At 45.4% G+C, this 12,473-nt stretch overlaps 1 protein-coding gene across 11 annotated transcripts in view; it reads left to right on the forward strand.

Moving 5' to 3' along the window:
• The window catches only part of ACACA (acetyl-CoA carboxylase alpha), a 205,724-nt gene that overhangs the window by 37,584 nt on the left and 155,667 nt on the right, over positions 1–12,473 (forward strand). For all 11 annotated transcript variants that reach the window (XM_083479726.1, XM_083479718.1, XM_083479727.1 and 8 more), the window contains 7 exons: positions 565–674; positions 2,015–2,096; positions 2,793–2,891; positions 4,060–4,166; positions 5,731–5,841; positions 7,332–7,541; positions 8,667–8,837. In XM_083479726.1, coding sequence (XP_083335852.1) covers positions 565–674; positions 2,015–2,096; positions 2,793–2,891; positions 4,060–4,166; positions 5,731–5,841; positions 7,332–7,541; positions 8,667–8,837 — 890 coding nt within the window. The remainder of the gene's footprint in view (positions 1–564; positions 675–2,014; positions 2,097–2,792; positions 2,892–4,059; positions 4,167–5,730; positions 5,842–7,331; positions 7,542–8,666; positions 8,838–12,473) is intronic.

A 12,473-nucleotide genomic window follows, 5' to 3' on the forward strand; every position in this document is an offset into this window, starting at 1 on the left:
CTCTGCATCCAGCCAGTCCATGACCACAGGACCTGGAGATAACGTAGTATCTACGGCTACCTGAGAAATGTAGATAGGAGCTAGGAATCATGACTCATGTGCTGAGTGTTGAGTGTTTCTGTGTCTGAGGGAATAAAACTTTGGACCTGCCTACTGAGTAAACCAGAGGTAGGGAAGTGAATATCTCCAGAGGACCAGATCATTGTCCTCCCCATCGTTTGCAGACCAGATTTGATAGTTGGGTGTGGTCGCCCCCCTGACAATCACCTGACATCCCAATGTTGAGTAAACTTCCTTTGCCTGCACAGGTCTTTCAGTAATGATAGGGTTCCAGTTTTTACAAGAGTCACCTAAAACATAGATGTTTCCCTTTCTGATACATCATGGTTGTGCCCCAAATTTTCTGGAGCAGTTCTCAATCTGCTCTGAAACCTAAGGATTTTATGCTATTAAGTCTTGTTTGCTGAGGGTTTTTTTGTGGTTTTTTTAGAAGCTGTGTTTGAATATGTTAACACTTGGTAGTTGGGCATGCAAATTAAATCTTTTGTCCCTTTATGTTTGCAGAGTACATTAAGATGGCTGATCACTATGTCCCAGTGCCCGGAGGCCCAAACAACAACAACTATGCAAATGTGGAACTGATTTTGGATATTGCAAAGCGGATTCCTGTGCAGGTGAGAGAGATGGAAACTGGGAAATTAGAAAAAAAAGGATATTGGGAACAGCCAAGGTAGTGTCTTCCAGAAATTGCTGGGTACAGCTCTGATCACCCTTGACCATGCTGCCTAGGGGGTGATGGGCGCTGGAGTACAACAACAAACCAAGGGCACCATGTTGGCTACTCCTGATCTATTGATGTGCTATGAGAGATGTGTCTGTGTGAAGTCTGTGGCAGAGATTGGCTTGGTTTCCCTGATCTCACAGAGAAGTTTGGGAGGCCCTGGGTCTTAGGCTGCCATTGGCTGAGCTGCTCAGGTACTAAAGTCTGGCAGGGCTGGGAGAAACACTTAGGGGCAGGATTGGGGGGTTGCAGCGGCAGAAGTGCCAAAAATATTTAGGAAGAATATCCCTGTGTGGCCCAGTGAGAACGGAGCATGCTCAGTGGTTGTGGAATGTTGACTCACCACTGGAGGGGTGGAAATACAACCTGGGGTGGTGGTCGACTAGAAGGGGGCATGGTTGTCTGTCTGGTTGGTTTGGGCCCTGAGCAGAAGTTTTCCACACCTGCAGCATCTTGTTGCAAGTCCTACTTGTTGCACTTTAATACATGCATGCACAGTGTGTTACATGTACATTTGTACCCATTTGTGCATGAGCTCCTCTTGCACGTTTGCTAGACAGGTGCATGTCCCCCAGGAATCCCTTTGGTGTGTACATGGAGTGGAAAATATGTGTTTGTCACCATGCAATGTGCAAAACTGCCATGTCTTTAGCCAGTGTGGTGTAGTGGTTAAGAGCAGTAGATTCGTAATCTGGTGAACCGGGTTCGCTTCCCTGCTCCTCCACATGCAGCTGCTGGGTGACCTTGGGCTAGTCACACTTCTCTGCAGTCTCTCAACCTCACTCACCTCACAGAGTGTTTGTTGTGGGGGAGGAAGGGAAAGGAGAATGTTAGCTACTTTGAGACTCCTTCGGGTAGTGATAAAGCAGGATATAAAATCCAAACTCTTCTTCTTCTTTTAAAATTTCTTTCTGCCATGATTCTGTGATGCGCAAAGGATTTTCGACCCCAAAATCCTTTTCAAAAATTGTTTTTTTTTTAAAGTGAATTTAATAATGAATTATTTTTCTAAAAGGTTGGAAATACTGTAGAAGACCTGATTGGAAAACTGTTTGAAACGCAGCCTTGAGAACTGCAGTTCTCCTCATAGGCCTTATTTAAATATGGATCGCACTTCATTTTGACATGTGGCCCCCAAAATATTGATTGTGGCTTCATGTGGCGTTCTGCTCCAAAAGAGGTTAGCCACACTGATGTGAACAAACCTTAACCTGCTTTTTATTTCCTCTGTAGGCAGTCTGGGCTGGTTGGGGCCATGCCTCAGAGAACCCCAAACTACCAGAGCTTCTCCACAAAAATGGAATTGCCTTCATGGGTAAGAGAGCCTTACAGTGTTGAGGGGCAGGGGAGTCAAAGCCTCTACAGGAGTTACATGTCTATACTGGGCCTCCAGCACCATCAGTCAGCGGTGGTTTTTTTTAGTTTAATATTTTTATTTTCAATTAGAAGAGAAGCACAGTTAAAAAAAACCAACCCAAAACAAAAACATACATCTCCCACAGTTGCCTGCTACCACCATGGTCCTAAAATCCCCTGTAAGCTCTAAAATGTCATAACATGAGAAATATATTGCTTATTGTAGGATGGTAAAATCCACATTTGTTGCTCCGCCTGCTTTTGCCTCTGGCCCCACTCACCAGTGGCATGTGGCCCCCAGAAGGTTGTCAGGTTGGGAATTTGGCCCTCGGGCTGAAAATAGGTTCCCTAGCAGTGCAGTATCAGGAGGAGCAGGGGACCCAATCCAGGAACTCCTATGCTTGTGCTAAGCTATGGTTTGGCTTAGCATGATGTGCAAAACAACTGCCCATAGTTACGTTGCTGGTTGCTCTTACATATGTGCTCCTGTCTGGTGAAATCTGGCTGCTGCCAAGGTTAAAGGAGGCGTTCCTTTTTTGATGGCAGAAAGTCAGCTTTCAATGTTTTGCCGTTTTCTTGCTGAATCTCTTTCACTTGGTTTTGATTTGATCTTCCTTGTGGACTCTCCCCCCCCCCCCCAATATTTCTTTTGCAGGGCCCCCAAGCCAAGCTATGTGGGCACTAGGAGATAAAATTGCCTCCTCGATTGTGGCCCAGACTGCGGGCATCCCTACCCTTCCTTGGAGCGGCTGTGGTAAGAAGTGTGTGAGGCCCCTTGTTTGCAGCTGTCTATAAGCTGAAACAGGGGACGTGGGTGGCGCTGTGGGCTAGAGCCTAGGGCTTGCAGTTCGAATCCCCGCAACAGGGTGAGCTCCCGTTGCTCAGTCCCTGCTCCTGCCCACCTAGCAGTTCGAAAGCACGAAATGCAACTGGCCAAATAGGTACCGCTCCGGCAGGAAGGTAAACAGCGTTTCCATGCGCTACTCTGGTTCACCAGAGGCGGCTTAGTCATGCTGGCCACATGACCCGGAAGCTGTACGCCGGCTCCCTTGGCCAATAAAGCAAGATGAGCGCCGCAACCCCAGAGTCGGCCATGACTGGACCTAATGGTCAGGGGTCCCTTTACCTTTATAAATTGAAACAGCAACAACAATCCTGAGAGATAGTGTGAAACAATGGATATGAGAAAGAGCTGTGAATTGAATAGTGACCAGTTCAAATCTAGCTTTAGTCATAAATTCACAATGTAGCTATAGGTGAGCTATCTCTTTGCCTCAGCAATCCTGTCTACAGTATTGGTTTAATAATACCGTTCTGTCTTACAGGGTTATTAGGAAGCATTATTGTGATAATATATGCCAGGGGTTGCCAACGAAGTGCTCAGGGGAGCAGTGGCGTGCTTGAGGTCTTTCCCAGGTGCTCATGAAGCCTCTGACCCCTCCTCCCCGCTACCCCCTTATCCATGCGGGGAGTAAGAGTGGTTAACTTTCGCTCCATTGAAAAGTACATAGATCTGAAAGAGGAAATTGGAAGAAATGACACACTTTCCCGCTTCCTCATTTAGCTCTGTGTGACTCCTAACCAGATTTCATTGGAAAAGCGAATATAATGGTTGGGTGACCCCCAAATGGGCATTTTATGCAGAAGAAAGAACCATCACCCTCACTCTGGTTTGGCTTTGTCGTGTCATCACATAGCCGGATCTGATTGGCTGTGTGTGATGTGACATCACCATGCCTAAATGAACTGGGATTGGCTGGAATGGCCTGAGGAAGGAGCGTCCCCACTTCTCAATTTTAATTCCTCTAACGTTCTTTTGTAAAACAAAGCTCAGCTGGAGTGTAGGAAGCTGTTTGGGAAGGAAGCTTTCTAGATGGGCCTGAATTTCTTTGAGGCCATTCAAACGTTGCTTTGCCTTTCAGGCCTCAAGGTGGACTGGCAAGAGTCGGACTCTCAGAAGCGCATCTTGAACGTTCCCCAGGAGCTGTATGAAAAGGGCTGCGTGACAGACGTGGATGATGGGCTGCGGGTAGGTTGGGATGCCCACTTAATAGACCTTGAGCCAGTGGCTCTGCAGCCTGTTGGTTTTTATGCATATGCCAGGAGGGGAACCTCAGACCCAAGGGCCGAATGTGGCCCTCCAAGCCTTGCTATCTGGCTCTCAGAACCCTCACCGGCCCTGCTTCAGGCCACAAGTGCTTTTGCCTGGCTTGAATGTGTCCTTGAAATCTGATGACGTCTCCCCCTTGCCTGGATGGAGCATAGAGAAGGGTGTGTGAGTGTAGAAACTAGCCCACTGTACAAAGATAAATAATTTACCTTCATTCCTCTGCCCACTTTTGCCTCTAATTTAGCAGGGCTCTTATGTTCTAAGAGAGGTTTTCTAAAAATGTTTCAGCAACACTGATCTGAAAGAAGTGGGGGTGATGAACTCTCCTTACAAAATGGTTAGTGTGCAATCTCGTACACAGATGTCGAGTTTTTTTCTGTGCAGATGGAAAGCTGATAAGATGGCTTGGGTTCAAACTATCTGAAAGACCGTATTCCTTCGAATAAACCTGCCTGGGTTTTGAGATGGGGCAAGGAGCATGGTGGGGTCATGTGAGAGACCCTTTTTGGTGGCTGCTCCCAGACTTAGGAACTCCCTCCCTGGAGAAAGCTAGGTTTGCTCCCTCCTTGTCCTTCCTCTGGCAGGTGAGCACCTTCTTGTTTGAACAGGCTTTTGGGAACCGACTGCTTTTCATGAAATGTCTGGTGCTGTGCTGTTTTCATTGTAATTATCTGTATGTTTTAAACAGATTTTATATACAGTACGGATATAGTTTTTATTCTATCAATGTTTTGTTTTTCAGTGATTTTTTTCTCTAGGCTTTCGCGCTTCTTGCTTTTGTCTGTAAGCTGCCTTGATTCCTTTTAGGATAAAAGGCAGAGTATTAATAAAGAAATGATAAATAAAATAAAAAATCCAGTTTTGAAAAATGGGGGACAATTAGGCACTTTAGGCATATATCACTTAAATGACAGACAGTGTCAGCAAAAGCATATACACAAATTATATAAGGATAGAATACACTCAGTATCTATACTTAAAATAAACTGCCTGCACCCTATTAGAGACCTTTGGGCAGTAATTGCAGCCTTGTAAATACCCTTAAAGCACGCTATTTTAAAAGGCATGTTCATAAATTCATTGTTGTTACTGGCTCTTGGGGTGAAACCATGACTGAGACAAGGAGCAAGGCACGCTTTGTATTCAGTTCAGCTTCATTTCTTAAAAATTAGTGTGGGATGTCTGAAGGGGAATATTTGCTGTTGGAAAATCTGCTTTTCAAAAAAGGCTTGCCCCTTACACCTACCTTCTAAAGTAGGAATAGTCATTGTGCTGCCCTCCAGAAGTTACTGGACTGCAACCCCCATCGTCCCTGACCGCTGGCCATGTGGCTGGGGCTGATGGGAGTTGGAGTCAAACACCATTTAGAGCTCGCTTTATTGCCGACCCCTGGTTTAAAGGATGAAGCTTTGACGCCTGGAGGTCACCTGCCAAGTTTGCTCAGGTCTCTGAATTCTCTCTCTCTCGCTTTCCTTGTGCTCAGGCAGCGGAAGAAGTTGGCTATCCCGTCATGATCAAAGCTTCCGAAGGAGGGGGAGGAAAAGGAATCCGGAAAGTGAACAATGCAGATGACTTTCCCAATCTCTTCAGACAGGTACAGCTCTGTTTGCCGCTTCTGTCTCTGTGCCCTGGTTGCTGATTTCTTCCATGGAGGAAACATCTGGGTGCTCTGCCCTTGCACAAATACTTTGCCTGTTTTAGTTGAAGTTTTCGTTCCACCATTGCAGTTTTCGCATTGTTTTTGCACAATTTCCTTCTGTTCCGTGTGAATCACGGGCAGGTCTGGGAGAGCTGCACGTGATGCTGAAGGCATCTTCCTCAATACTGTTTTCTTCCTCAATACTGGGTTTTAAGATTTTCTTTGGGGAAGGGGTAGAAGCCCAGTGGGTAGAGCATCTCCTTTGCTTGCCGAAGCGCCAGGTTCAATCCCTGGGGTTCGTAGATGGGTCTGGGAGAACCTCTTGGGCCTCCTGGGTGTTGTATTCCAAAACATTGGGAGTGCACCAAGTTGGTAAAATTGCTTAAAGATGCGCATTTGAGTTCCAAATGCTGCTGTCTTATTTGTTTATATTATTTTATTAAATTTATATCCTTTCCTTCCTCCCCAAAGAGCCCAGGACACAGCAGGCAGCTGTACACTTTAAAAAGAAAAAAGAAGCAAAAGCATTCTAAAATGGATCAAAACCTTAAAAAAAATTACTATTAATAAAAATCAAAAAGCATTTACAATAAAAATGATGCTACCATTCAGTGATCTTGAGGTTGACAGGAACAGTATTCTGCAGCCACCAAATAATAATAATAATAATAATAATAATAATAATAATAATAATAATAATAATTTATACCCCACCCATCTGGCTGGGCTTCCCCTGGGTGAGGAAGAATGTTTCCAAATTCCTCCTGAAAGTAAAAAATGATGGAGCCATGTGTGCCAGGGAGGGCATTTGCCAAGTGCAGAACCACATCTGGAAAGACCTTGCCATGGCTTAGTGCCAACTGGGCAGCCACCAGTGGAAGCACCATGAACAAGGCCTCACCTGCTGGTTGTAGGGACCAAGATGATTAAGGTAAAGGTAAAGGGACCCCTGACCATTAGGTCCAGTTGTGACTGACTCTGGGGTTGTGGCGCTCATCTCGCTCTACTGGCCGAGGGAGCCGGCATACACTTTCCGGGTCATGTGGCCAGCATGACTAAGCCACTTCTGGAGAACCAGAGCAGCGCACGGAAACGCCGTTTACCTTCCCGCCGGAGCGGTACCTATTTATCTACTTGCACTTTGACGTGCTTTTGAACTGCTAGGTTGGCAGGAGCAGGGATTGAGCAACGGGAGCTCACCCCATCGCGGGGATTCGAACCGCCGACCTTCTGATCGGCAAGTCCTAGGCTCTGTGGTTTAACCCACAGCACCACCTGCGTCCCATACCAAGATGATTGGTTTATGGATAATAATAATAATATGCTTTCAAAAATAAATAAATCCAAATCTCAGTTGCCCTTGCAGTACTGAGAATAAACATAACCGCCCATCCTAAGAGATATGTGTTTTGATTTCCACCTGGTGCTGTGCTTTTTATTGTCAGGTACAAGCTGAGGTGCCGGGATCCCCCATCTTTGTGATGCGCCTTGCCAAACAGTCCCGCCACCTGGAAGTCCAGATCCTTGCAGACCAGTATGGCAATGCCATCTCCCTTTTCGGCCGCGACTGTTCAGTCCAGCGTCGACACCAGAAAATCATTGAGGAGGCTCCTGCGTCGATTGCCACGTTGGCCGTCTTTGAACACATGGAACAGGTGAGTGCGCTTCAGAGGTGCCTGGCTTTTTCTGGCGAGAGAGCTGCTTGTCCAATGGCAAAACAGCTGTTATAAAAACAGAAGGACATTTTAGGAGAGCCTTGCTGGGTCAGACCAAAGACCCTAACTGCTTCTGACCCTGCTTCTGACATTGGGCTTCTGGGAAGCCTGCAAGCTGGACAGGGGTGCAACAGCACTCTCCCCATTCCTATTCCCCAACATCGAGTACTTCGAGGTAGATTGCCTCTGGCTCTGGAGGTGACATCATAACTTGTAACTGCTGCCTTACCCTGTATGGATTTGTCAAATCCCCCTTGAAAGCAGGTCGAATTTGTGGCCACCACCACGTCTTGTGGGAGCGAATTGCAGAGTTTTAACTATGCAACGTGTAACAAAGTCTTTCCATTTCTCTGTTTTGAATCTTCCAACATTCAGCTTCATTAGTCGCCCCTGAGTTCTAGTATTATGAGGTCAGGAAAGGCCATTTTCTTCAATCATGCATAATTCTACACACCTCTTTCACGTCCCCTATGGCTTGTCCTAGAGCCAGCTGGTTATTTTTATGACTGGATAAGCCTCACGAAGATAGGAAGAGAGCCCGCGGCTTTGCATGCAGAAGGTCCCAGGTTCAGTCCCCAGCATCTCCAAATAGGGCCGGGGAAATTTCCCTGTCTGAAACCCTAGACAGGCACTGCCAGTCAGTGCTGACAGTACTGAGCTACATAGACCAAAGGTCTGACTCCATAGAAGGCAGTTTCCTATGTTCTACATTATCTTGACTCGTGATCAAATTGGCAGTGGCTGTTATGGCTGAGCAGTTAGGGAACTGCTCTCTGGAGCTTTCCGTGTGGGTTCAAGTCCAGGGAGTGTTTCCTTCAAGGTCTCTTGCAACTCTACAGTTTCATAATTCCTAAAGGCCAATGTCCCTTAGAAGTAAACAAATCTCCTCTCTGGCTCTCAAATTGTGCAAATAATTTTTTTAAATGGTTTGCACGGATGAATAGGACTTATGCATGTGATCTTGACAGCCAAGCAGGTTCGTATTGGCCTACTCCCTCAAACAGATGCAGAGATTTGGCATTTCCATTTGATCCTTTTCCTGTCTCTCTCTTTCCCTTTTTAAAGTGTGCAGTGAAACTTGCCAAGATGGTGGGTTATGTGAGTGCTGGCACAGTGGAATACCTTTACAGCCAGGACGGCAGCTTCTACTTCTTGGAACTGAACCCCCGGCTCCAGGTGGAACATCCCTGCACAGAGATGGTGGCCGATGTCAACCTGCCTTCAGCTCAGCTACAGGTGAGCCAGGAGCTCTTGCCACAGGCCGCATCAATTCATTTGTATGCTGCGTTTCCCACAAACAGATCAATGCTCAAAGCAGTCTGCGTGGAAAAACGAGCCATCCAAACGCAATAATGATATAGAATACAAAAGGATAATGACATGACAACATAACACTAAGGGCAGTGGGGGGACGGGGGACGGACGACATAGTGCTATGTATTGCAACATTGACCAGAATGTAGATGCAAAGTCATGGAAAAATAACCAGAAACCCTGCAAATGGATATGTTTTAAGAAGATATAGGAGCAATTAAGTGTTAACAGCCATGTTTAAAGGAGAGAGAGATTCTGAAAAGTCATCAGAATATTTTGTAAAAGCGAGAATTGGGAATTTCGTGGCACATGTATTTATGATATTTCCCATCTTGGGGAGAGCAAGTTTTAATGAAGAATAATAGCGAGCCAGACGCCATTCGCATTATCCACTCTTTTTATTACTAGGTATTCAGGCTACATAAATTTATATGCTTTTTTTCTAAATTCTATTGTAAATTTTAAGGCATGTTTTTCACATGTAATGTTTTGATACTCGTACACTATATTAATTAAATAGAATAAATTATTTTTAAAAACACACTAAAAACCAACAATTAACAGTTCATTTAATGCACATCAAAAATGAAATGAGCATAAAGCTCACTGATATGCCAGGAAAAATTATTATTATTATTATTATTATTATTATTATTATTGATGATGATAATAAAAGATGCTTATCCACCCTTCTTCACAAGGCCCAAGGGTGGCTTACAGTGTAAAAAATACAGTGTTAAAATCAGTTAAAGCTATTTGCAGTCAGAAGAACTTCCCCTGCCATTTCTTTTAAAAAATTTATTAGTAAACCAAATATAAGGAGCTTAAAGAAATACAGTGGTGCCTCGCAAGACGAAAATAATCTGTTCTGCGAGTCTCTTCATCTAGAGGTTTTTCCGTCTTGCGAAGCAACCCTATTAGCGGCTTAGCGCATTAGAAAAAGGGGGGGGGGAGCGGAAAAAAATCGGAACACTCGCAAGACGTTTTCGTCTTGCGAAGCAAGCCCATAGGGAAATTCGTCTTGCGAAGCAGCTCAAAAACGGAAAACCCTTTCGTTTAGCGGGTTTTCCGTCTTGCGAGGCATTCGTCTTGCGGGGCACCACTGTACTCTTATAGCAGGTTAAAGGCAGCAAAAGGTTGGACATTATTACTGAACTTGCTGTCCCAAAAAATTACCAAAAAAATACCTATTTTTCCATATCCTCCAGCATTTTTTAATTCATTAACCCAAGAGTTCACCAATGGGTCATAGAAATATCCAGTAATTTCATGTCCAAAAGCAGCCCCAAAGCTGATGACACTGGTGAACAAATACAGTGGAACCTCAGTTTTTGAGCATCTTGGAAGCTGAATGCCTTGGTTTTTGAATGCTAAAAACCCGGAAGTAATAGCTTCTGTTTTTGAATGTGCCTTGGAAGTCGAACGTCTTACGAGGCGTGTTTCTCCATTTTCTCAATGAGCCTCGGTTGTCGAACGTTTCAGTACCTCCCCACCAAATAGCCTCAGCCTAAAAATACTTCTTCCAAGTTTGTCTGGAAGCAGAGGTACCACTGTATTCCTTTAGGAATACAGTGGTACCTCTGGTTACGTACTTAATTCGTTCCGGAGGTCTGTTCTTAACCTGAAACCATTCTTAACCTGAGGTACCACTTTAGCTATTGGGGCCTCCGGCTGCTGCCACACCACCGAAGCACGATTTCTATTCTCATCCTGAGGTAAAGTTCTTAACACGAGGTACTACTTCCAGGTTAGTGGAGTCTGTAACCCGAAGCGTTTGTAACCCGAGGTACCACTGTAATAATAATAATAATGATGATGATGTTCCTTTTTTAATGATATTTTATTAAAGTTTCCAAATTATAACAAAACAAATGAAAAAAGAAAAAACAACAACATAGAAAATAGAAAATAGAAACAGTTAAAAACACATTAATTTTCGTAACATATCTTCATACACTTATTTCCCCAGACCTCCTCATCCCTCCCTTTTTTGTATTCCAGTTCAATTTGTTAGTTCAGCAAATCCTTACCATCAAGTTTTTACCCTATTCTAATCTTTCATTACATTACCTTACTCTATTCTCCTCATTGTCTTCCGGGTTAGTGGAGTCTGTAACCCGAAGCGTTTGTAACCCGAGGTATCACTGTAATAATAATAATAATGATGATGATGATGATGTTCCATCTGGATATAATAATATATATTATAATAATGTACCCCGCCCACCTGGCTGAGTTGCCCCAGACACTCTGGCCAGCTACCAACACATATAAAAAATATTATAAGACAGGCTTCCTCAAACTCTGCCCTCCAGGTGTTTTTGGCCTACAACTCCCATGGTCCCTAGCTAGCAGGACCAGTGGTCAGGGATGATGGGAACAGTAGTTTCAAAACATCTGGAGGGTCGAGTTTGAGGAAGCCTGTTATAAGACAACAAACATTAAAAGCTTCCTGATAGAAGAAGACTCTCTGGGCTCAAGGGTGGGGCAAGACAGGTAGAAACAGCCGCCTCCTGGCACATGCAGCATGCCTCCCCCCACCCTTTGCTCTTGTGGAAGGATGCGATGGGTAGCAAAGCCTGGGCCCCATTTACAAAACTGCTGCGTGAAAGAACTGGTTCTACTGGAGCTGACTGTGGGGGGGAGGAGGCGGGGAAGTAGGGAAGAAGTCTTCTGAGTCTCCATCCCCCAGTGTCGTAAGAAGCGAGTCATGTAATCGCTGCAACAGCTGGGACAAGATTGGAATGCCGATAGCGGTGAGACTTGGTTTTGCAAAAATGTTACCTAGTGAGTCCTAAAAGGGCTGCTCCCTGGCTCTTTGCAAATCCTCAGGTGTGTTTCCCAGTGCGTGGGTTGTATCCAGCTAAGTTCCACTCACGCTCAAATTAACAGCACTGAGCCAGCCATGCTTATTAACTTCACAGGGTCCATTCTGAGCACAGCTTATGTCACCCTGTGTTGGGTTTTCCTTTTGGAGGGGATGCAGTGTCAAAGCAGCCTCATGTTTAACCACCTAGCCTGATAGACATTTTCCAAGAGTGGGAAACACCTGTAGCTCTCTGGGTGCTGTTGGACTACAACTCCCAACATCCCTGATCTTTTAGTCATGTTGGCTGGGCCTGATGGGAGGTGTAGTCCACTACATCCAGGGCACCCCGGGTTCCTTATCTCAGATGTTATTATATTTTGCCCCCAAAAACAACCCTGCAAGGTGAGCTAGGCTGAGAGATGACACTTGGCCCAAGACCACCTGTGAGCTTCGCAGCTGGCCAAGGATTCAAACCCTTGCCTCCTTGGCCCATTCTTGTCGCTCCATCTGATTAGTGTATATTTGGAAACCTGGGGGCAGTTTGACCCGGTGGCAGTAGCCCCAGGCTAAAAATTTGGGGAAGGGGAGAGATGCTGAATTCGTGGGGTGGGGAGAGCCTGCGGCTGTGGCTCAGAGGCAGAGCATCTGCTTTGCATGCAGAAGGCCCCAGGTTCAATCCCTGACATCTCCAGATAAGGCCGGGAATGTCTCTTGCTGAAAGCCTTGGGGGGCTGCTGCCAGTCCGTGTT

The sequence above is a fragment of the Podarcis liolepis genome (genome assembly GCF_965112155.1).
Source record: "Podarcis liolepis genome assembly, chromosome: 16".
In the NCBI taxonomy this organism is placed as follows: Eukaryota; Metazoa; Chordata; class Lepidosauria; order Squamata; family Lacertidae; genus Podarcis; species Podarcis liolepis.